Source organism: Schistocerca piceifrons, chromosome 3 (genome assembly GCF_021461385.2).
Source record: "Schistocerca piceifrons isolate TAMUIC-IGC-003096 chromosome 3, iqSchPice1.1, whole genome shotgun sequence".
Lineage (NCBI taxonomy): Eukaryota > Metazoa > Arthropoda > Insecta > Orthoptera > Acrididae > Schistocerca > Schistocerca piceifrons.
This window is the reverse complement of record NC_060140.1, coordinates 371,000,522-371,024,329: the sequence shown is the minus strand read 5'-3', so window position 1 is coordinate 371,024,329 and position 23,808 is coordinate 371,000,522. Positions and strand designations below refer to the sequence as shown.

Here is a 23,808-nt window from a genome sequence, read left to right as displayed (position 1 = left end):
CCTCCCAAGTAAGTTTCCGGTCCAGCCAGACACCGAGATATCTGACTTTCTCTCGGAAACGTATTGGGCGTGCATGTAGAGTTATCTGTCTACTGTGTTGATGTTTGCGCAGTAGTTTCGGTCTGCGTGTAAACAGAACTGCTTCGCACTTGTCGACGTTTACTTTAATATGACATCGTTCCAATCAAGGCTCGGTAGTTCTGAGTGCCGTCTGTATTCGTGAATTAATGTTCGACGGTTTCCAATCTTGCTCAAGGATGGCTGTGTCATCCGCGTGGATGGCTAACGTCGTGTTTTGTGTTGCTGGGAAGCCATTAATGTACAGGTTGAACGAGATGGGCTCTAGGATGCTTCCCTGGGGTACTCCAGCTTGGATACCGTGTTGTGTTGATTGTTTGCCAGGCACGTCAGTCTTGAAACATCTGTTCGTGAGATATGAGTGTATGAGACAGACGAGTCCGTCCGGGAAACCAGCTTCGCTTAGTTTGCGTATAAGACCGTTGTGCCAAAGACGGTCGAAAGCTTTTTCGATGTCCAGGAACACGGCCCCTATGGCTTTGTTCATGCTGTAGTCGTGCGTTGTATGTTCGACTACGCGGACGAGTTGTTGTGTTGTTGAGTGGTGATTCCTAAAGCCGAATTGCTCCGGTCTTAGGGTGTCATTGGCGATACAGTGCCTAGTGATGCGTTTTAATATTACCTTCTCAACAATCTTGCTAAGCGAGCACAGCAGACCGATGGGTCGGTAATTTTGTGGAAGGGTGTGGCCTTTCCCTGGCTTCCTGAACATCAGTCCTTGGTTGCCTTTCAAAAATCAGGGAAGTGTTGGTGTTTTAGGATGGCATTCGTTATGTGTGTAAGGTATTCTACGGCTCTATCCGTGGACTCCTGGAGGACACGGTTTTGAATGCCATCAGGCTCAGGGGCTTTCCTAGCGTTGGCATGCTTGATAGCCCATATAATTTCACTTGTGCTAGTGTGTCTAATTTTGTCGCACTTGGACTGGGGTACAAGTCGTGTAACCTCCTGGTCCGTTTTGCAGTTTGCTTGAGTATTTTGTTCCTTGTGCTAAGTCTGGAGCAGTGGTTCGCTTTATATGTAATCGCCTTGGGCACATGGCGAGACAGTGTAGAGAGTCCAGATGGCTCATAATTAGGCAAGAGAAGTAGGTTGGGAGTACAGATAGCCGCAGAGTGTTCTACCTGGTTTGTTGGTCTATTATTATTTTTGTGCTGTTTAGGAGTATTAATTCTGAGTAACAGTGAGGCGATGGCAAAATCAGAGACACTAGGTGTGATAAGTGAGGAGAGTATGCAGTCACTGTCACATCAGGTAGCGCAATTAAGGGCAGGTAAAGTGGTTTCGGGTAATAAACTAGCGGAGAAAAATGAGGAAATAGAGGTGTTAAAATCACAGGCTCTAGGAATGAATCCGGCTGTTGCTAATCTTGTTTTTCACTTTTCTGGTAGATTGTCTGAGGATGTCAGGAAAGACGCCCATACCTTAGTTCATAGGGCAGGGTCTAGAACTGGAGGTATAGACTACTTTTAGTATTTTGGAAGACGAACAGCCATAAAAAAAGTTCCAATTCCGACCCTGTTAAAAACATGCGTAATACCGACTTCTAAATCATTTTCTTGAAAGAAAAGCACCTGATAACACTATATTTTTTTCCTTTCCTGAAACTGCTGGGGGGGGGGGGGGGGAGGAGAGCGGTTTCCCCTTGCCCCCGTCTATTGACGCCCTTGAGGATGTGTTAGCTTTTGTGGAGGAGCTGAGAACATTGGCTGACATAAGGGGTTGGTCAGATAAGCAATAATTACAGATAGCAATGATACGTTTAACAGGAGAAGTGAAGTAGTTTGCTCAGTGCATAGAGGCGCTGCACAGTGCAGAGACACTTTAGATCGACTCAGGCAGGGATTAGAATGAAGATATAGGAAACAGAACAGAGCACGGTTTTTCTGGGAGCAGTTGAGTGTGGTTTCCAAAAAACGTAATGAAGCAATAAGAGACCCTTACGACAGAATTAGGAAACTGAATGTGTATACTTATGAGTTGATGCAGAGTTAGGAGATTAACGAAGTACTGCTACAGGAAGCTAACCAACGTGGGCTTGATGCTTTTCTGAGACGTTTGGCACCAGAGATGTCTTAGGAGGATGCAAAGTGGGGTGTGGGGCGCCTAAAAATCTCCATGTAGTGGTTAGAGTAGCATTGGAGTATGAGGAAATCGATGCGTTGGCAGGTGTGAGGAATCAAAGAAAAGTGTTTGTGTCGAACGTAAAATGTTTTAATTGTGCACATGCAGGGCACATGCAGAGGCAATGCTACCAGCCATGGAGGGGTAATGGGGATGGTGTAGACTTCCAACAATTTAATGGAAATAGTAGTAGGGATGATATGGATTGAAGACAGGGATATAGAGGTAATGGGAGAGGTGGTCTGGAAGGTAATAACTACATGTTACACTTAAGAGAGAACCACGGAGTTACCAAAGGCAGATCCCAATAAAGAAAAATGTAGTGGAAATGAATGCCGAGGCAGAATGTGCCATAGTAGGTATGACAGATGATAGGGAATATAAATTTTGTTGGGCACATAGGTGCATGTGCTAGTGACCTCAAGAGAGATAGTAAGTAGGAGGTGCTGGAACCAATCACATTACACGTTGCATGGAGTAGTAACAGTATTATACGATAATTGAGATCAGTGACGATGAATTTTTCGTTTGAGACGACTAGGGTTAAGCAATGTGTGGAAATAATGTCTCATGTAAACAATGGCTACAGCATCAACACCATGCTCTAACTGACCTTTGACAACGTATAGTGGAGGTAATTGGGAAGACATTCTCGCTAGAGGTAGCTGTTCTCAATGTTGATATGCAGCAAGAAGCATCAACTGTACTGGACAATCCATTTAAAATGCAAACAATGACATCAAGGCTTAATTAGCATGCTTGTGGGTCGAGTGGTACCGGAAAGACGCTGTTCGTGAATGTGGATCCTGACTTATCACGTGATATCTTGTGTATTGTGGAACTGCAGCTGGATAGTGATTGAATGCAGTGTGTTGTTTGAAGAGATGTAGAACTGTACCGCACCACAGAGGGATGGAGGTGAGGTAGTATCCTTTAATGTGGACAGGTTTGGTGCTGATGATGTTAAGTCGTTTGCAACGTACGGGGGTTTATTGTATAATTATCGATATATTGAAAAATATCTATTGGTAGTCTTAGAAGACCTTGAGTTGCTATCTGACTTAAGTTGGCTCTGTTTAAACGCGCGGTTATGCCTCCAGTATCATTTGCATCGAAATTATCATTACACTCTAATTATTAAACAAAACTATGGTGATTGCTAGCTGCGAAATCAATAATGCGGTGATTAGCATATGATACCAAATTATGATTTATTCAGAACAGGATGAGCAATATTTCTAGCCTAACATGACAATCCAATACACTCTCTAACCTAACTAGCCTATCATTGGCACAATGAATCCTCTTTTCCTAACTACTTAAGTCAACACTAAACCCGCAAGTGATTCTATTGCAGCTCTGCCTGAACGGACACAGACTCAGAGAGCGCCAGTCAAAGAGCTAGCGGAATATGAACTCATTTAGAATTACAGTGCCCTACTTTGGCTGATGATTGCTAATATCGCCGTAATTCTCCGTGATGATTACGACGGTCGGCCCAGCCAACGTCGTGATGCCGTCTTTCTCGTGAGCGAGCTTGGCTTTAAACTCCAACGTGGACGTGGTTTGCGCCCGTAAACTCCTGTACGTAAGTGTTCAATTGCGGAGTACGTCACTAGTCAATACTCAAGCTACTTGCACATATGCCAAGAGTAGTTGGTCGACTCAAGTGCGCGGCAGCGAAGGTACACTTCAGATTGCATATGAACACCACAAGTTAGTACAAATCTGTTTCTCTCCTCAGAGGAACAGATAATGTTACGTGTGTGGAGTCGTATGCTTTAAACTATTCAGACTTGGAGAGTAACCACTGGACTCAATGCCGGTAACTTCTCCAACCTACTTCTGTGATGGCCCAGCCTCTCCGAACGTCGTTGGTGGTCTGAAGTGCCAGCCGACAAAGGGGTCCGGCCGCGGCCATCCCGTTAGTTTGACGTGACATACATAAACACCTTCCTTAGGTGTTCGGCCGTGTTCCAGCCTCAGAGCCCATCTCGTTAGTCTGACATAACACACACAACTTCCTTTTCTGTGTCCATTCTCTCCTACCGGTGGGCCAATTATCAATTATTATTCGGTGTATTAGTACTGATTTAGCATCATGTAAGGTGCAAAATCCATTAATGTGGACAGGTTTGGTGCTGAGGATGTTAAGTCGTTGAAGAGAACATTGTTGGCTACATTGGAGATTCCGCTTGAGGAAGATTGCTGCACAGAGGGCATATGCTACAAGAGGGCGCAGAGCGCTTTTAGGGCTGCATTTTATGAAAAATTGAAGCATCTGAAGGGGATACAAAGGACGCTGATGGAGGACCTGTTACAAGAATTTCAAGATCTGTTTGTTTTCATAAGGGCTATTCCATGCTATATCAGTAACACAACACAAGATTCCAACAGGAATAGAAGCACTAGTGTATGAGAGACTATACAGAATACTCCAGTGTCTGCAACCATTTTAGGAAGAATTTATTGTTCAACAGTTGGCCAACAGTATAACAGAAGAGAGTAGAAGCCCCTGTAAGGGGCTTGGGGGAGGGGGTGTTGCAATTTTAATTATACTGAAGAAGCCTGCCTATGGATCAAAGAAATATCATTTTTTTTTTTTTTGGGTGGGGGGGGGCTACTGCCTTTTAAATAGTAAGACAAAAATAGATGCCTACTCAGTTTCGAACATCACAGCAATGATTGATAATCTTGGGTATTTCCTGTATTTCTCGAGAATGGGCTTGAGTGGATGCCCTCAGTCATAAATGGCTCCGGAGGACAGAGAGAAGACTGCGTTTTCGTCACCTTGGGAGCACTATCAGTATAGAAGGATAACATTTGGGTTAAAAATGCACCAGGAGCATTCCAGAAGTTATTGGATAGAGTAGTAAAAGGATTAAAACCATGTCAGGTCTGGTATATTTCAGCGACATAATCGTTTTTTCTAGGGATCTGCAGGAGTGTAGGCAACGACTGAGGGAAGTATTCAAGAGGCTATGGGCAGCTCATTTGAGACAACGTACTGAGAAATGTTACTTTATGCTAGAAGAAGTGAACTACTTGGCCAATGTAATTAGTAGGGATGCTGTATGAATTAGCAGTGCAATATTTTAGAGTACCAGGATCAACCAAGGAGTTATAATCTTTTCTGGGTCTCAAGGATTATTATAGGAAGTTTATGAAGAGGGTTTTGGATATGGCATGATTTATTATGCAGTTGAATGCAGCGGAGAAGAATTAGTCTGCAATGGAGAGAGAAACGTTTAGCTTGGTGTGTGGAATAACGTACTTCTGGTATTATCTGTATGGAAGGGAGTTCAAGGTACTGCCGACCATGCTGCTTTCAAGTGGCTATTGGGTTTGAAGAACCCATCCAATAGCCTAAAGAGATGAATTTGACTATGAAGTAATCTACAAACCAGAGTAGAAACACAGAAATGCAAACAGCTTAAGCAGAAAAATAGCAATAGTTGAAGCACTAGATCAGGATCTTGTGGGATGGCAAACAGTACAGAGTGCCGATGAGGAGTATGAGCAGTATAGCAAGCAACAGCAACATGCGTGACGGATTATTGCGTAGAGATACTAAATTAGGACCAGAGGTGGTTGTGTCAGCAGAGTTGAAGCAAGAAGCAAGAAGAACTAGATGGAATGCATGATCATGTCTTATTGGGCCATGGGGAACGCCGAGTGATGAATCAGAGAGTGGCAGAAAAGTACTAGTGGAAGGGAAGAAAGAATGATGTTGATCAGTACATCAGAAATTGTGTGGAATGTACACAGTATGCAGATTTGAGTCGGAAGCAGGTAGTATTTAAAAGGTTACCAGAAGCAATGGAAGTGTTTAGTTTCATGAGGTGGACTTGTCAGGACCATTCAGCCGAACACCAGCAGGTAGTCATTTGGCGCTGACCATAATAGACTATTTTTCTTGTTACATTAAGATGGTACTGATGCCGAAACAACAGGCAGTCATAGTCACGCATGCACTGGCTAATGGGTGGGTATTGACGTCTGGTGTGTCGGAGACAGTAATTACAGACCAAGGGACAAATCTCATGTCAGACCTGGTTAAAGACTTGTGTCAATTATTAAAATTAAACAAGTTAAGTACTTATCCACTTCATCCACAAGCTAATGGAAGGACAGAAATGGTTCACTGGACAATTGTAAAGATGATCATTTATTACAATTGAAAGAAAACAGCCCTCGGTCACTATTTTTAACGAATTAACCGAGTTTCAACACTGCTAGGAGTGTCTTCCTCAGAATTTAAATCAAAGAATGGTCTACAACATGGTCACAGAATTATGACTAAAAACGTATGATACAGATTATAAGTACAGAATCATCGTGAAAGACTGGCAGTACTTATATGTCATTTATAAAATAATAAATATGCCAAAAGGGCATTAGTCACAAAAATATTTAAGATAAAAAATTGTGATGGCGAGTCACTAAGGGCTGCTCGTTACTTACTCGGTTACAGGTTGCAAACCTGTCTTTCATGATGATTCTGTACTTATACTCTGTATCATACGTTTTTAGTCATAATTCTGTAACCATATTATAGACCGTTCTTTGATTTAAATTCTAAGGAAGACACTCCTAGCAGTGTTGAAACCCGGTTAATTCGTTAAAAATAGTGACCGAGGGCTGTTTTCTTTCAACTGTAACTATTCACGGTCTCTGAACGTGCAGCCATATATATATATAAAAGATTATTTATTACATGAATGCACACAATTAGGATTGGGACACATATTTATCCTTCGTAATGGCTGCATACTAGTAGAGTATTGTCACCATCATATGGGAAGAAGAGCTAAGGCCATTCAACACGATTAAACAGAAAGAAGGCGGGAATGGAGAGTTGGCCCGAGAATTTGTAAGAACGGTGATGGAAGTGAGGAGAAAGGCAAAGTGAGCAAATACAAAGGCTTTGGAGAAGCAGGAAGAGGCAGTAAAGTGAGTAGGAACATTACCTCCGTATACAGAAGGCCAATGAGAGGGATCATCGAGTCCATATACATCGAAGGAAAAAAAATCAAGAAGTTTGTGACATGGTACCAGGGCCTGTACTAAGTAATTGAATCCAAATCAGCAGTGAATGTAAAGTTGCAACTGTTTGTGCATAAAAATTGAGAGATCCGCTGGTGCAATGCTATAGATGGACGAATGTTGGAAATGCAATCTTTGATTTTTTTGCAGTGAGAGCGGAGAGTCTCTAGGTGGGTGGTCATGTTGTTGGATGAAGAACTTTGAAGGACAGCTGACGGCTTTGGTATCCATGAATTCTGTTGCTGAAGCACCAATGTCGGATCAGAATTCAGCATGTAAACCAACCAAGCCTAGAGGCAAATTAACAGCCAAGGAGAACCATGACACATTAAGGTAGATTTTAAACTTCAGTGCCAACATTCCACCATCCCATTGCTGGCAAGTGATAACTGGTGGTATGATGATATGTAAAATCATATAAGTTTGCCAGTTTGTGGGACGAGTTAGAGTCAAACTGACGACCTTGGTCAGCCATTACATCAGTTAGAAAGCCAAACTGAGGGATGCAAGTGCTTAGAAAGGTTTGTGCGACTGTTTGCTCTGAAATGTCCATGATGGGCGGGTAGACCTATCACTTGCAAGAAAAAATATGCTGAAAACCTGGAATAGGTGCGAAAGGTCCCACCAAGTCAATACGGACATGAGAACATCTATAGACTCCTGAAAAGCTCAATAGGTATTTGGACATGGCGTCCCGGCGTCCCACTTTAGCCATTTGGAAAACCAAAGAAGTGTTTGCCCATACCCTGAAGACATGGTTGACACCAGGAGATTTACCAGTTACCAACTGTACAGTGCAGTTGGATCCATAATGAGAGAGTCCATGAACAGAACCTATAAAATGTTTCTGAAAACCTACTGGAACAAAAGGCTATGGTCAATTTAGACAAGAATCAGAGCACACTACGAAACTGTCCACTGGATGGTTCAGTACATGTGATCACGTATTTCTGTTGTTGATAAGCTCTTGTAGCTCCATGTTAATGTTTTGCGCCATCGCCAGTCACTTGAAATAAATGGTCGCAGAAACCTATTAATGCTTGAAAAATGGTCAGTTACAACAGTATCTGCAACTCTTAAATGGCCGGTCGGGGTGGCCGAGCAGTTCTAGGCGCCACAGTCTGGAACCGCGCGACCGCTACGGTTGCAGGTTCGAATCCTGCCTCGGACATGGATGTGTATGATGTCCTTCGGTTAGTTAGGTTTAAGCAGTTCTAAGTTCTAGGGGACTGATGATCTTAGAAGTTAAGTCCCATAGTGCTCAGAGCCATTTGAACCATTTTTGAACTCGTAGATGGCAGAGATCAAGTCCAAACAGCGGATTGTCATCGTGAGAATGAGCCCAACCCATGGGATTTTGGAAACAAAGGATACATGTTTGTGATCAGTAAAAACTGAAGTGGCATGCCTTCACATTTCGCCTGAAATGCTTAATGGCTTCGTGCACAGCCATTAGTTCTCGATCATAGGTGCTCCGTTAAGCTGTCGACTCTGACAATTTTCAGGGAATGAATCCAGTCAATTGCCATGTACCTGTTATTTTTTGTTAAGAGCTGCCCCTATCACTGTCTCCCTCACATCAATGAGAAAAGCCAGGGGCATAGAAGGCACGGGATGTGTTACAAGCACAGCAGTCCTTAAACTGGACTTGACCTAATATCTATGTAGTCAAATTGATGGACATTGCCATCTTGAAGCTGGTCCTGAACACAGGGCATACAAGGGTGCAATATGGGGAAGGCGGCATCTATAGAAGTTCGCCATACCCGAAAAGTGACGTAACTGTTAGAAGGTTCCAGAAGTTGACCAGACTGAATGATATCAGTTTTATTCTGTGGGGGCTTAATGCCAGAAGTGTTTACCCGAGTGCCCAATAGTTCCGCTTCTTTATGTCTGAGAACCCATGTGTCTTTCTTGATCTGTAACCTATATTTTGACAGTCTATGAGAAATAATTTGTAGATTTTTGTCATGCTCTGATTGTGATTTGGAGAAAACTAGCAGATCGTCAAGATATGTAAAACAGTAGGGCAGACCCTCTTCGTCATCTATGAAACGTCGAAATGACTGAGCCACAGTCTTTAGACCGGTAACATTCTGTACTCAAAGAGACCAAATGTGTAATCACTGCCGTTTCCGGTGCATCTGCAGTTGCCTTTGAAGGGGCTTTCCGGAAATTGATGACGCTAAATACCTGAACATCCGTAAAGTCCTGGATATATGGTACAGGATAATGGTATAGACCTGTGGGCACGTTCAAAGCACAGCAGTCCCCACTAGACACATCTTTTTTCTTTACGAAACGGAGGGGCAATGCCCATGGGGTGCAAGAACATTGAATAACACTGTGATTAACAAACGTGACCAGTAGTCCTGGCATAGTTGGAATGTGATGGCTAGTGTTGTGTACCATGCCAGAGAGGGGTGTAGGCACAATGGGCTAGGGATGTCAAGGAAGTAACATTTTCGTTTAATATCTGCAGTTCTGTCTTAACTTGTTTAGTACTTTGTTGCATTTACCAATTTAAGAATGTAACGGTTCATTGTCTTTAACTACGCCTGCTTTTACTGCCTTTAACGCCGCAAACTTTCGAAGAAACTCGCTGACACAATGGTAAGAAGTTCCTTGTTCAATGAATCACTTGTATTGACCGGAAAATCCACAGACTGATATTCGGCCATTGCTGCACTCAAACCAAAGGTGTGACACAGTTTGTGATGGTACTGAAGAACCTGTATGCCTATAAACAGTCTGTATGCCTCAATTCATACAGAATTGAGCCTTCCGTATAGAAACGTCAACATGATAATGGTATAGGAAACCAGTTCCGAGAACAGGTTCTGTGACATCAGTAATCAAGAAGGTCCACTCCAAATACTTGTTAATACCCAAGTTCACCATCTTGTTGCGTAGTCCAGAAGTAAGGATTTTTGTGTTATTAACTGCAGTAAGCCAGAAAGCAAAAGTATAACGCTTTTCAGGTTATGCCAGTAGAACACTGACATCTGATCGCAAGTCGAAAAATGTGTGTGAAATCTTATGGGACTTAACTGCGCAGGTCATCAGTCCCTAAGCTTACACACTACTTAACCTATATTATCCTAAGGACAAACACGCACATCCATGCCCAAGGGAGGACTCGAACCTCCGCCAGGACGAGCCTTACAGTCCATGACTGCAGCGCCTTAGATTGCTCGGCTAATCCTGATCGCAAGTCGATTTAATATCTCCTTGGAACGCAGGTGTTCCGAATGTATGAGAAGTTGTGTACCAAAAACACTAGCAGCGGACGGTCAAATTGACGTGCCACAGAGTCACTTTTCTGATGCTAGGAAGAAATCCGTCTTCTTCAGTTTGATTACCATGAGCCGACTCTGGATCGTATGAGCAGGTAGATACTTTAGTTGCTGTGATGGTGGAATGTAGGCACTGCATATTAGAGCGAGTGGTTATGCCAGTACACAGTTGCTTCTGTCGTATGGGTGGTGGTGCGGAGGAGTACATTTTCTAGCCAGTTATCCGAAACAGAAATTACACCACAACACCAGTTGTGTAACTGCTCGCTAGCATCAAGGTGAGAGTTGCATCAGCTGGCGTGCTGTTGGCTGCTGGGACTCGTTGTAGTTTGTCGGAATTGTTACTGGAGGTCGCTCGTGTCACGCTGAAGCGAGGTAAGTTGTTCAGATAGTGTAAGCTCTTCCATTCTAACGGTGTCCTCCGTAAGTATACCACTGCCAGTTTGTGGAGTCTCACACGCGTTGTCATTAACGAAATATTACGCAATCGGTCAGCAATGAGCAACAGAGATTCCAATCTCCCATTATTATTTGAAACCACGGCACTTTTGATGGCAGAAGGCAACAGACTGAAGAACAACTGTCATAACGTTGCCTCAAAAACTTCAGATTCAGTCACAAGGGATCTGAGGTGACGCCTCAATTCAGAAGGCGATTTATCGCCTATAATTTGCTGTTAAAAACTTGTTGGATTTGAAGATCTGTTTTCTTGTGCACTTGACAGAGCACATTGTGCTTGAGGTGCAAGCGCCTGTATACAGATGTCATGTTATGAACAACGTTGTGGTAGCCGTCACAACAGCTGTGGACGGAAGCACAGCAATTGCTGACGACACAGCCACGAGGCCGACATTCGACCTCGTGCGCCCCCGCGCTGAAGCACCGTTACGCCAAAGCTCAGCAACGGTGTAGCGCCCACGGTCGCACGGTACACAAGAAAAGACAGCAGTGCGAGCTAGCAGCCGATACCTCACGGATGTCTACGCCATTCTTCGATCTCACGAGCCGCAGTCCACATGGATCGAGCACAGCGAGAGCTCCCCACCGTTGCGTATGTAAACCGAACATCCGCCAATCCACCGTGTTTCTTGCGCCCGTAAATTAAACGGTATCCGCGAGATGGGAGACCATTTGCAAGCTCGGCTGGTCGCCCGTCCTTTGTCCTTCCGCAGCCACGAGACTGCACAACACCTTCGATCTCTGAGGAGTGTGTACTCTCGGGGATCAGTGGTCGAGCTGTTCACCACGGTTGCTCGATCGCTCTCGGAGACGTTTGAGTTTGAATATTACGAGGTATTCGGTATATACCGGGTGATCAAAACGTCGGTATAAATTTGAAAACTTAATAAACCACGGAATAATGTAGATAGAGAGGTAAAAATTGACACACATGCTTGGAATGACATGAGGTTTTCTTAGAACCAAAGAAAAACAAAGTTCACAAAATGTCCGACAGATGGCGCTGTACAGCAAAACGTCAGTGACTGCGCATGACAATCGTGTATACAAGGAGCTGTAATGAGACAGAGAATCAGATGCGCCAGCAGTCGCAGCATGTTGACGTTACCTGAAAAGGCGCTTTTAGTGAAGCTGTATTATCAGAATGTGGAATGTGCTAGTTAAGCGTTACGATCCTATCGCCATAGGAAGGGGATTTGAACGGGTAAAGGTCCGTTGATAAATGCAGCTGTGGCGAGAATGATTTCGAAGTTCAAAGCCACGGGTTGTTTAGACGATAGACCCCGTAGTGGCCGACCAAGCACAAGGGGTAATGCTGCTGAGACAGTTCAGGAAGAATGGAGACTGTAGCGGGTTCGTCTATGTGCGGGGAAGTCAGCGCTCGTGCAGCCGCCCGTCGCACCCGCATTCCATACACTACTGTTTGGTTGGCACTTAACGTACCCTCCGATGCTATCCGTACAAAATCCATCGGCATCATGAACTATTATCTGGCGATTTAGTGAAGCAGAGGGCATTTGCGGTATGGGCGTCTCAAAAGATGACGATTGGTTGAGTAACGTGTTGTGGACCGACAAGCTTATTTCACGCCCCGAGGGTCTGTCAGCGCCCACAACTGCAGAATTTGGGCTACCGAAAATCCTAGAACTGTCTTGGAAACACCACTGCACGACGAGAAAGTCACGGTATGGATAGGATTTACGACATCTACCGTTATCGGGCCTTTTTTCTTCGAGGAAATGCGTGATTCTGGTTTTCTAACTGCTACCGTGACGGGTGAGAGGTACGCCGATATGTTACACAATCGCATCATCCCCAGCCTGGCTGAGAAACACCTACTGGAACGTACGATGTTGATGCAGGATGGCGCTCCACCCCATATCGCTAGACGCGTGAAAGATCTCTTGCGCGCGTAGTTTGGTTATGATCGTGTGTTCAGCCGCCACTTTCGTCATGCTTGGCCTCACAGGTCCCCAGACCTCAGCCCGTGCGATAATTGGCTTTGGGGTTACCTGAAGCCGCAAGTGTATCGTGATCGACTGACATCTCTAGGGATTCTGAAAGACAACATCCGACGCCAATGCCTCACCATAACTTCGACTACAGTTATTGTTGAGGATGGATGGTGTACATATTGAGCACTTCCTGTAAAGAACATCATCTTTGCTTTGTCTTACTTTGTTATGCTAATTATTGCTATTCTGATCCGATGAAGCGCCATGTGTCGGACATTTTTTGAACTTTTGTATTTTTTTGGTTCTAATAAAACCCCATGCAATTCCATGCATGTGTGTCAATTTGTACCTCTCCAACTACATTATTCCGTGATTTATTCAGTTTTCAAATTTATACTGACTTTTTGATCACCCAGTACATATATATTGCTGTTAATAAATGAGTAGTTGGATAATCCTGTGTGTTCAGTTACCATCACCTGTGCCTACAGCTTTGATGTAGTGTGTGGGTGCAGCAGTAAGTCGGAACACAGTACGACAGTTTCGTAAGCGGCAGGAGTCGCGAATGGACTCACTTTCGAACGTTTCTGTGCTTGTCTGTAGTCTCGCACGGACAAAATTTGGGCCTTGAACGTGTATTCCTTTGTGTGTGACTCAATACCTTTTGTGTGTCCTCTTTTGTGTGAGAACTTAGTGCAATAGGACAATGGCGACCATGGAGGATCTGCAAAGGCAGCCAGAGGAGCTGTTGGCACATAACTGGTTCCTGGAAAGCTAGCTGCATGCACCGCTCAAGTGCTCAGACCCTGTCCATCCGGTGCAAGCTCATGCAAATTCGTATGCGCTAAACAGCGCCACACCACTGCCCTCTGTCAACGCTGGGTCAGCAACCAGCACCAGATGTGTGTTGGTTAGGCTGCCCCCTTTTGGCCTTGTGACCCATCCATGTGATTTAGCCAAATAGAGTCGTTTTTCCTAAGGAACAATATCATATGCAACCTTTCGAAATTTGGACATGTTGTGAACCAGCTGGACCAGAATTATGCTGCCATAATAACCACCAGTCGATGCAGTTCTCCTAGAAGCAGCTTAAGGAAGAGTTGATACACTGGATTTCGTTGTCTGAGGAGCAACGAGTAGAGTGGTTGCTGTGCCAAGGAGAATGAAGTGACTGGAGGTCATCACAGTTCTTGTACAGTCAGACATAGGTCCGGATTTGCTGTTGCATGCTCCATGGGTGCACAGCCTCTCCACTCACAAGGGAACCTCCCCATCGCACCCCCCTCAGATTTATTTATAAGTTGGCACAGTGGATAGGCCTTGAAAAACTGAACACAGATCAATCGAGAAAACAGGAAGAAGTTGTGTGGAACTATGAAAAAAAATAAGCAAAGTATAGAAACTGAGTAATCCATGCGCAAGATAAGCAACATCAAAGACAATCTAAGTTCAGGAGCACCGTGGTCCCGTGGTTAGCGTGAGCAACTGCGGATCGAGAGGTCCTTGGTTCAAGTCTTCCCTCGAGTGAAAAGTTTACTTTCTTCATTTTCGCAAAGTTATGATCTGTCGGTTCGTTCATTGACGTCTGTGTTCACTGTAATAAGTTTAGTGTCTGTGTTTTGCGATCGCATCACAAAATAGTGCGATTAGTAGACGAAATGACGTGCCTCTCCAATGAAGTCGCGAGCTATATTTGCTGCACTCACATTGCCCACGGAATACGTCTCACGTATTTAATGTACTCTCGTCCAAAGTAGCGAACAGTTAACTGCCGGCCAGGGAGCCTCGTTAGCAGGAATACTCTCTCTTCCGTGCGCTGTACTCGACTGAAGTCGTGTGTTTCGATGTTTGTTTAGGTGTAACGTCCACATACTACGGCGCAGTTATCTCGCATCGGACAGACGAACGGACAGATAATAATTGTCTGAAAATAAAAAATTAAACTTTTCACTCGAGGGAAGACTTGAACCAAGGACCTCTCGTTCCGTAGCTACAAACGCTAACCGCAGGACCACTGCGCTTCCGAACTCAGAATGTTCTTGTTGTACCCTATGTTGCGCATAGACTACTCAGTTTGTATATTTTGCTTATTTTTTTCATAGTTCCACACAACTTCTTCCTGTTTTCTCGATTGATCTGTGTTCAGTTTTTCAAGGCCTATTCACTGTGCCAACTTATAACTAAATCTGAGGGGGGTGCGATGGGGAGGTTCCCTTGTCAGATGCAAGCAGTCATAGCTGTGCAGACATGCAACTGAACGCCGTAGCAGACCTGATGGAAAGAGTGCACGATACGCTGGCAACAGCACCAAGTACAGCATCTGCACCCACCTACGACCCCTTACACCCTCGAGCCACCTGCACTAAGTGGCAACACACACCTCCTGCAGCCCTGGCAATGGAACCGATCTTCAGCACCGCATACAGAACTTGGCTACACTGGTGGCAGCACTCAACACACAGTTTGACCAATCGGCACACTCACAGCAATAGAGTAGCAGGCATCGCATGGCAGCAGACCAGGTAATAGGTGACATGGCTCACGCAGCTGGCGACTCAGCAGCAGCTACTCTAAAGGTACCCCACTGACGTTGTAACAGTACTCAACATTGGAGTGTGGATCTTGGACTGCGCTGCACATTCGCAAGGCTGATGTTAATGAGCCAATCCTGGATGCAGATTTCCTCAGACACTACAAGTTACTTGCACACATTTCAAACGCCCAGTTGATCAACTCTACAATGAGTCTGAAGATAGCAGGATGGTGACTGTGGGCTGCCTCCTTCACCATTAAACCTGTGGCGTCTTCCAGACCATTTCCAGGCGTTCTAAACAAATTTCTGGAGCTAATTCGTTTGTCAGGAGCGCCACAGGGCATTGATTATTCAATGCTCCACCATCATTTTGTCATCCCCGGTCCTCCCATTTTGTGCCACCAATGTCGGCTTGCACCCGATAGACTCGTGGTAGCAAAAGCTGATTTGAGGCAATGTTATGACAAGGCGTTGTCTGACCATCAGGCAGCCCATGATCTTCTGCTTTATGTTTGGTGCCTAAAAAGGGCATTCACGGTGCCCATATGGGGACTACCACACACTAAATTCAAGGACAATGTAGACAGATATCCATTGCTGCATCTACTGGACTTATAGCCTCGCTTTCTCAGGTGCGACTATATTTAGCAAAACTGACTGATTGAAGGCATACATGCTGATCCCTGTGGCATCTGACTATGTAGAAAAAACCGCAATTACCGCCCCCTTTTGGCTCTTTAAGAGCTTGTTTATGATGTTCGGCTCTAAGAATGCTGCCCAGACTTGATAGCGTTTCCTGGATGGCGTCTTATGAGGTTTACCGTTCTGCTTCACATACTTTGATGACATCCTTGTGCTCTCAAACACCCCTGAGCTCCACTGCAGCCACCCAACAACTGCTTTCCAGTACCTGAGCGAAGCTGGCATAGCGAACAATCTGTTGAAATGTGTGTCTGGGGTCAGTGAGATCGAATTTTTCAGACACCTAAATCACCCCTACAGAATCCACCCCTCTGCTGGACAAAGTACAGGTGACCATAAACGTGCCAAGCACACATATTAACAGAGGCCTATGTCATTATCTCGGGATGCTTAACTTCTGCCTGTCTCATTTGCATAATGCTGCTGCAGTACTCGAACCACTGACTCCAGTGCAATGTGGTTCCACTGCGAAAGGAAGGGCTTCTATTACACAGACTGATGAAATTAAGCACAACTTTATCGAATCTAAACAGTGTCTCGCTGAAGCGGTAGTGTTTGCCCATCCAATACACAATGTGGAGTTGGATGTCGCAGTGGATGCCAGCCAGACCACTATTGGCACAGTGCTTCAACAATGCGTTGATGGCATCTGGCAGCGACTCAGCTGCTTCCCACACAAGTTATTGACATCGCAATGGTCTTGGAGCACATACAACCATGAGCTGCTGGCTGTGTATGAGGCAGTGAAACACTTCCGTTTGTCAATAGAAGTCAGTCACTTCATTATCTTCACTGGCCATAAACCAATAACAAAAGCCAATTTTTCAGCATGCCAACTACAGCAGCTGGAGTGCTTGTCCCAGTTGACAATGGACATCTGCCACATATCCAAGATGGACAACATCATCGCCAACTGCTTGTCCCACAACTGTCCAGTCATCTCCACCACAGTGAACTTTGAAGATGTCATACGAGAACAGGAGGGCGACAGAGAATTGGACAGGTTCCAACATAATACCTGCAGCAGCCTACATCTAGAACTGGTGTGAATCGCTGGATCCTCCCTAAAGGCTTGGTATGGCTTTACAACAGTCACACATCACCTGTTCCTCCCAGAGAAATTCCGGCACAGCACTTTCGACTGTGTCCATGAGTTATCACATTCTGAAACAAACACCATGGTGTCAGTCATGGCCACACGTGTTGTCTGGCCTGGAATCTCAAAAGATTACTGTCAGTGGGCATGCACCGGCTTGGGATGCCAGCACACCAAAGTCAGGTGACACACCCACGTGCCTATCGGCGCCTTCCCCAGTGTGACACACCATTTCACACTTGCTATGTGGACACTGTAAGCCTGTTTCGTTTGTCCCAAGACAAACGCTACCTCCTTAAAATGGTAGACCACACCTGTAGCAGACGTCACCGCTGACACAACTGATTCTGCATTTGTTGGCATCTTGGTGGCCTGCTTTGGCTGCCCCAGCCACGTAACTACAGATTGAAGCCATCAGTTTGACTATGCACGTCATCCAACTGTGTGATCCATGGCTACAGCACACAAAAAGCTACCACCCAGTATCTAATAGCATGGTTGAGCCGATCCATCGGACACTGAAGGCATCCCTGAGGTGCCACTACACCACCTGGATGGAGGCAGCCCTGCTCTACTCTTTGATCTGCAAGTGACCCCCAAGAAAGAGTCTGGCATCTCATCTTGGCCCCACCACTAGCAGATTGCCTGCACAATCACATGGCTGGCCTCCAACCACACCCACTGATACAGCATGGTGCTGGCATAGCCCTTGTCCAAGCAGACTTACAGTGCTGCAAGCATGTCATGCTGCATGTAGACGCGGTACATTTACCACTTCTGCTGCTGTACTTGGGACCGCATTGACTGATAAGATATTAGAAATCGAGTATAATGGTAGGCCAACTAAAGTCTCAATCAACAGAGTCAAACCAGAATACATCTTGACAAAAGTGCTCACTGTGCATTTCTTAGACTTGGCGGAGTACTTGGCAAGCGACTAAACTCTGCACACAACTGGCAAGAAAGAGCCGCTCCTTGCAGCTGCCGTTGGCTCACTCACACTGCCAGCTGTCACCAAGCAGCCATGTAAGCCCCAACCTACCCTCCCCCCCCCCCCTCCCCATGTCTCAAAAAGGTGCACTGGCCAGCCCCACCACAGAAGCCAGCAGAGTACATCATATGCTGCATCATAATGACATCACGCCACACCGCCACACCTGACAGCCTTCACACCCCGCCCCCCCCCTCCCACATGCCACACCAGCCATGTGTGATGCCACACACTGTGGCCTTCACACTTGCACTGACATCACCACAAGTGTGTGAGGCACAATTATTTGCTAGCTGCAGACAGAACATTTTCGTTTCTTGCAGCTACCAAGCCCCAATCCCCAAGAAGGGATCTGTGTGACTATTAGGCCAAAACTCAGCACCCCAACACCCCATATGGAAACTGGATAGCTGTCACTCATTGACTACATTTCTTGTGCCTGCAAACTAAACAGTATGTGTGAGACGGGAGACCATTCACATGCTGGGCCAGTCATGATCCATTGTCCTTCCAAGGCCACAAACTGGACTGTATGCTTGATCACTGAGGAGTGTGTGCCCTCCATGATCAGTGGTTGAGCCATTCACCACAGACATGTGATCACCCTTGCAGGTGTTTTGGGTATGATTGTTAAGTGTTCTTTGGTGTATACATATTATTGTTAATAACCAAGTTATTTTGTAATCACATGCATTCAGTTACTGTCACATATGCCTATAGCTGTGAATCAGTGTGTGGGCACAGCAGTAAGATGGCTCACAGTACAACAGTTCTGAAAGTGGTAAAACCCACTTGTGGCGTGCTTCATAACAGATAATAAAAATGCATTTTGATTGTCTAAATCACTGGTGGTCAAAATATAATGTAGATTGTCATGACAAACACTACAGGTAGAAAGCAAATGTTCCAAAAGCTGGAATCATAGGTCTGGTTGTTGTGGCATGTAGAGGGTGATGAAGTTTTCTTGCCGTGTTGAAGATGTTATACAGCTAATCAGTGAATTGCCTGTGAACTGCATATCATGTAAAGAATTCAGCACTTCTCCAAGATTGTTATTGGCGGAATGGAAGTCACTTTCTCCAAATTGCACATTGACTGCTCTGATAAGGTTGCATCCCTAGTAGCCAGGTGTTTTTGGTCATCAATGGGCTTCTTTGGGGTCACCACTTGTTCACTGATTGACAATAAAGTACGATCAAAATTAAAACCACACATTCTTAAAGTCACCAATTTGTTACATGTGACACTATAAAGTAGATACTTGCTTTACAGAACAAGCAATGCACTGGCAGTAAAACAAGCACACAAAAAGAAAACATGAGTTCAGAAAACAAAGATACTGTACAATTATTTGTTTCAGTGGCAGTCCTCAACTAATTGTCACTATAAATCTCTCCAAATGCTTGAATTCAACAACATATGTGCTATATGTTGTTGCTGGTATTGATGAAGAAAGCACCTAGATTGTGTCTTCACTTGCAGAGTTACATTCATTAATGCCAAATGGAATACTTTTCTGGAGAAATCATACAAATACAAAAAGCATTCATTGCACATAAATGTACTGTAAGGATAATTTTTGTTGTCCTCCTCAAATTTCTTGCAGGCAACTGTTTAAAAAACTTGATGTACCACTACTAACAACAACCTCACAATAGTCTTACCCTCGTTTGGTGACTGTTATTTCACAATTTGAAAATAACAGTACCTAGATCCATAAATATAACACTAGGAACAAGAATAAACTCACTATCAACACCTTAAACTTACTCTTGTGCAGAAAGGGAAAACAAATGTAGCCACAGAAATATCTGACCAACGTTCTTGTGAATTAAGATACAGGCTGACAATGACAGCAGTTTCAAAAATGAAATGGATTTATGTCTGTAGAGAATACTTTATGGAAGCCAAACTGCGAGGTTAATTACAGGTCCTGCTCACAAAAATGTTTGAGTATTCATTCTGTGAGCTATTTTCCAAAAAATTTCTGGCAATAGTGGAAAGTGGTAAATGGGTCTGTAATAAGAGATGACATGCTTATTTCAATTTTATAATATAGGGTATTGTCATTTCAAATTTAAGTCCATCAGAAAATTAGTTTTGAATATTTTATTGATTGCAAATGAACAGCAAGCATTATCCTGTCAAGACACCACACGAGTAAAGCAATCTTGTAAATGTACCACAATAGTTTGACAAAGCTTCACTTTTTACTGGTTCTAGGCTGAATAACAAAACCTTTTGGTGTCAGTGTTAGGTTCCATCTAAATCCTGATTATGTTATTCTCTTATGAGGGATCTCTACTACTTCAAAAATTGTATTTCTCTGGAAAAAGGGATGACAGGTACATCACTTGACTTGCACCATAGGGATTAAGTAAGTGTTACTTCAAACAATTAAATATTATGACAGCCCCTCACTTGTATGTTTGTAATTCCACAGTCTACATTAAGAAAACATTAATAACTTTCACTTTAGGGTGTCAGTATTCTGACACAAGGAATATGCATGCCACTGTTAAGGTGGGTGAGCAGCAAGCAGGTGCTAAGAAAGTTGTAATGATCTGCTAAGCTCAGAAGAAAATTTTGCTTCACAATCTATGAGACAGAGAGGGAGGAGGAGAGGGTCAAAGAGAAGAGAGAGAGAGAGAGAGAGAGAGAGAGAGAGAGCGAGAGAGAGAGAGAGAGAGAGAGCACTGTTGTCTCCTGGCAGATCAGTTTGTCCTGGATGCAGTATCCAGTATCATTAAACGTTATGTGTTACCCAAAACACTGTGCTATGTTACAGTATATTTAAATGTAAAAGATAGCATGCAAAATAATATGACACTGTGTGCTACCAAAGATTTTTTACTGGAACCATTTATCTCACTATGGTACTGACCTACCTTTTAACAGCATCTTCTTCTGAATCTATTCATACAAAAGGTTCTCAGTGCAGTGTACACCTTGAGCAAGACTGCGTTTTACTATTTCATTTGATTTTAACCTAGTCACAACCTATCAACCAGTGATACTAGTTGGAATAATTTAATCATAGATAAGGTGTTTACACTTAAAAATAATGGGTAAGTGATGTGCTTCATGTACAAGACATACAACAAATCAGAGTGGTAATATCAACCATTGTGATAATTTATTAGTGCAACCAGCATGTGTATTTCCTAGTGCACTTCTGTGGCACATCACACAAAGAGCTGTTCAACCCAATATTTGCAAAATATGTCCATTTCTATGCCTTTATTGTTGATCCACATTTCATTTAATGGGCATTACAGATTTTCTTTGTAATACAAAGGAAAGTAAATTTTTCTGTTTCAGGTAAAATGGTGGGATACAAGGAAGATGGCTGAACCAACTGAAACATTAATACTGGACCCAGTAAAAAGTGAAGACCAGTCCCTGAGTAGGGCCCTTGGAGCCTCCTGTCTTGAATATGAGGGCACAATACCGACTCGATTTATGATTGGAACTGAAAATGGCACAGTATTTGGATGTAATCGCAAAGGAAAGACTCCTGTAGAAAAAATTGTATCTAAATACACAGCACACATAGGTCCAGTATATGCTCTTCAGAGGAACCCAGCATTTGTGAAAAATTTTATAACCGTTGGAGACTGGACTACAAGGATATGGTCAGAAGACTGTAAAGAATCAGCTATAATCTGGACTAGGTAACAAACGTAGCTACAAAGAGTATAGAAACAGTCAACTAAAGTGAATTACAGCATACAAGTTATGAAACTTGTACTAGTTAAATAAACCATCTATTAATTAGGGTTATATGAAACAAGTTATGAAATTCCAGTGCTTGTCAGGTCATTGTGAAACATCCTGCTGGAGAAATTTAAGAGAGTAAGAGTTAACAACTCAAAGCAAATGAAAGCAGAGAAATTTAATTCACATAGTATAGATTTATGTGAAATTATGCACTACCAGTGTTTAAAGACTGTTTACCAACCAATGAAACAACGGGAACTCGCGAAGACTGTTTACCAACCAATGAAACAACGGGAACTCGCTTGTCGAATACCTGACAGAATCACAATTTATGGCTTATATGCCCATTAGCCTCTCCCCCTTTTTTTTCATGTGAATAATGGACCTTTCTGCAGTGGAGTGGCTTGGTTGCCTCAGTGACACAGATAGCCTTAGCAATGATATCATAAAGATATCTGTGGAGAGGCTACACAAACATATGGTTCCTGAAAAAGGGCAGCAGCCATCTCATTTGGTGTCTGTGGAGGAGGAGGGGGTTGACACTCTGGATGATAGTAGATCTGCTCTTGCAACACTAGCCAATATAGCCTCTGTTTGTTGATATGGCAGACAGCTGAAAGCAAAGGAAAACTACTGTTCTTATATTTCCCATGCACATCAGTTCTTCAGTAAATGCTGAGAGCTACATGCCACTAGTCTTCAGACTGGGGACCACAAAAACAACAATGGCCATTACCTCAATTCCAGTTGTTTCTGTTGTAGAGTTGGTATTCAGAATTTCTTCTTTTGCCCACATCTCATTTAATGCTCATTTTAAACCTCTGATGCAGACAGAGGGTTGTTATAAGTTTAACGTGTGTATCTGCATATCTGTCTGTGGCATTGTAGCTCCAAAACAAAAGGCCTGATTTCAATGCAGTTTTTTTTCGAAAGCTGGTTTAATATGGATGGTTCTTAGCTATGTTGCACGAAAATCTGTTCAGCCACTTAAATTTTATCAGATAAATTAAGTAAAATGTTTCCCATTAGCGCACTCTATGGATATACACTGCATAATATATAAGAGCTACATAAAGTCATGTAGTACCAGATTGTAGGCCTTCAAAAGATATAAATAAAAGTCCACAAAAGTATATGTTTATCTTTCATGGTTGATCAATAATGATGATTTTTGTCTCTTGGAGTGGCCCGTTTCAGCATCTACAAATCAAAAATTGAGTGATTGTGACTCAACTGTAAAGATAAGCAATGCTCTCAGACCTTTTTGTAGTCCTTTTTGAGGTCTTCAATTCAATACTAAATCAAATAATTTCGTCCTAATAGTTCAGACAGCCTGTTGCAAGAGGGTGCCATGGCAGCCCACTTACTTTCAATCTGATTTAGAATTATTTCCACTACTTGTTGGGTATGTTAGCTAAATTAGCTAACTATATGGTAAAATATAGTCCAAGAATGTATGTGTGAATTTAAAAAGAAACACATAATCCACATTTGTGAAAAAGATGTCGTGTTGCGATTTCATGCCTCATCCTGGGAGGTATTTGTGTGAATGTAGGGACAGAGCGTCTATCGTTCCATGACTTCCAGCAAAATATAAAGTTTACAAAGCATGAAATAAACATAAATTTTAAATTTTGGAAACCACGACCCATAAAACTTATAAAAATTAAAAATTATATGTTTGCCCCTTTAAGTTTAATATAAGTAGTACTATTTTGATTCAAGTATCTTCACATGGTGGGAGCACTAAGTAAATAAAATAAAAACAGAATACATCTAAAAATGATAAAGTATAAAATTTAAATACA

At 43.4% G+C, this 23,808-nt stretch overlaps 1 protein-coding gene across 1 annotated transcript in view; it reads left to right on the top strand.

The window, feature by feature from the left end:
- The window catches only part of LOC124788664 (dynein axonemal intermediate chain 2), a gene marked incomplete at its 3' end in the record, with an annotated part of 150,808 nt that overhangs the window by 90,091 nt on the left and 36,909 nt on the right, over nucleotides 1–23,808 (top strand). Inside the window, exon 5 of the mRNA XM_047255940.1 lies at nucleotides 21,602–21,954. Coding sequence (XP_047111896.1) covers nucleotides 21,602–21,954 — 353 coding nt within the window. The remainder of the gene's footprint in view (nucleotides 1–21,601; nucleotides 21,955–23,808) is intronic.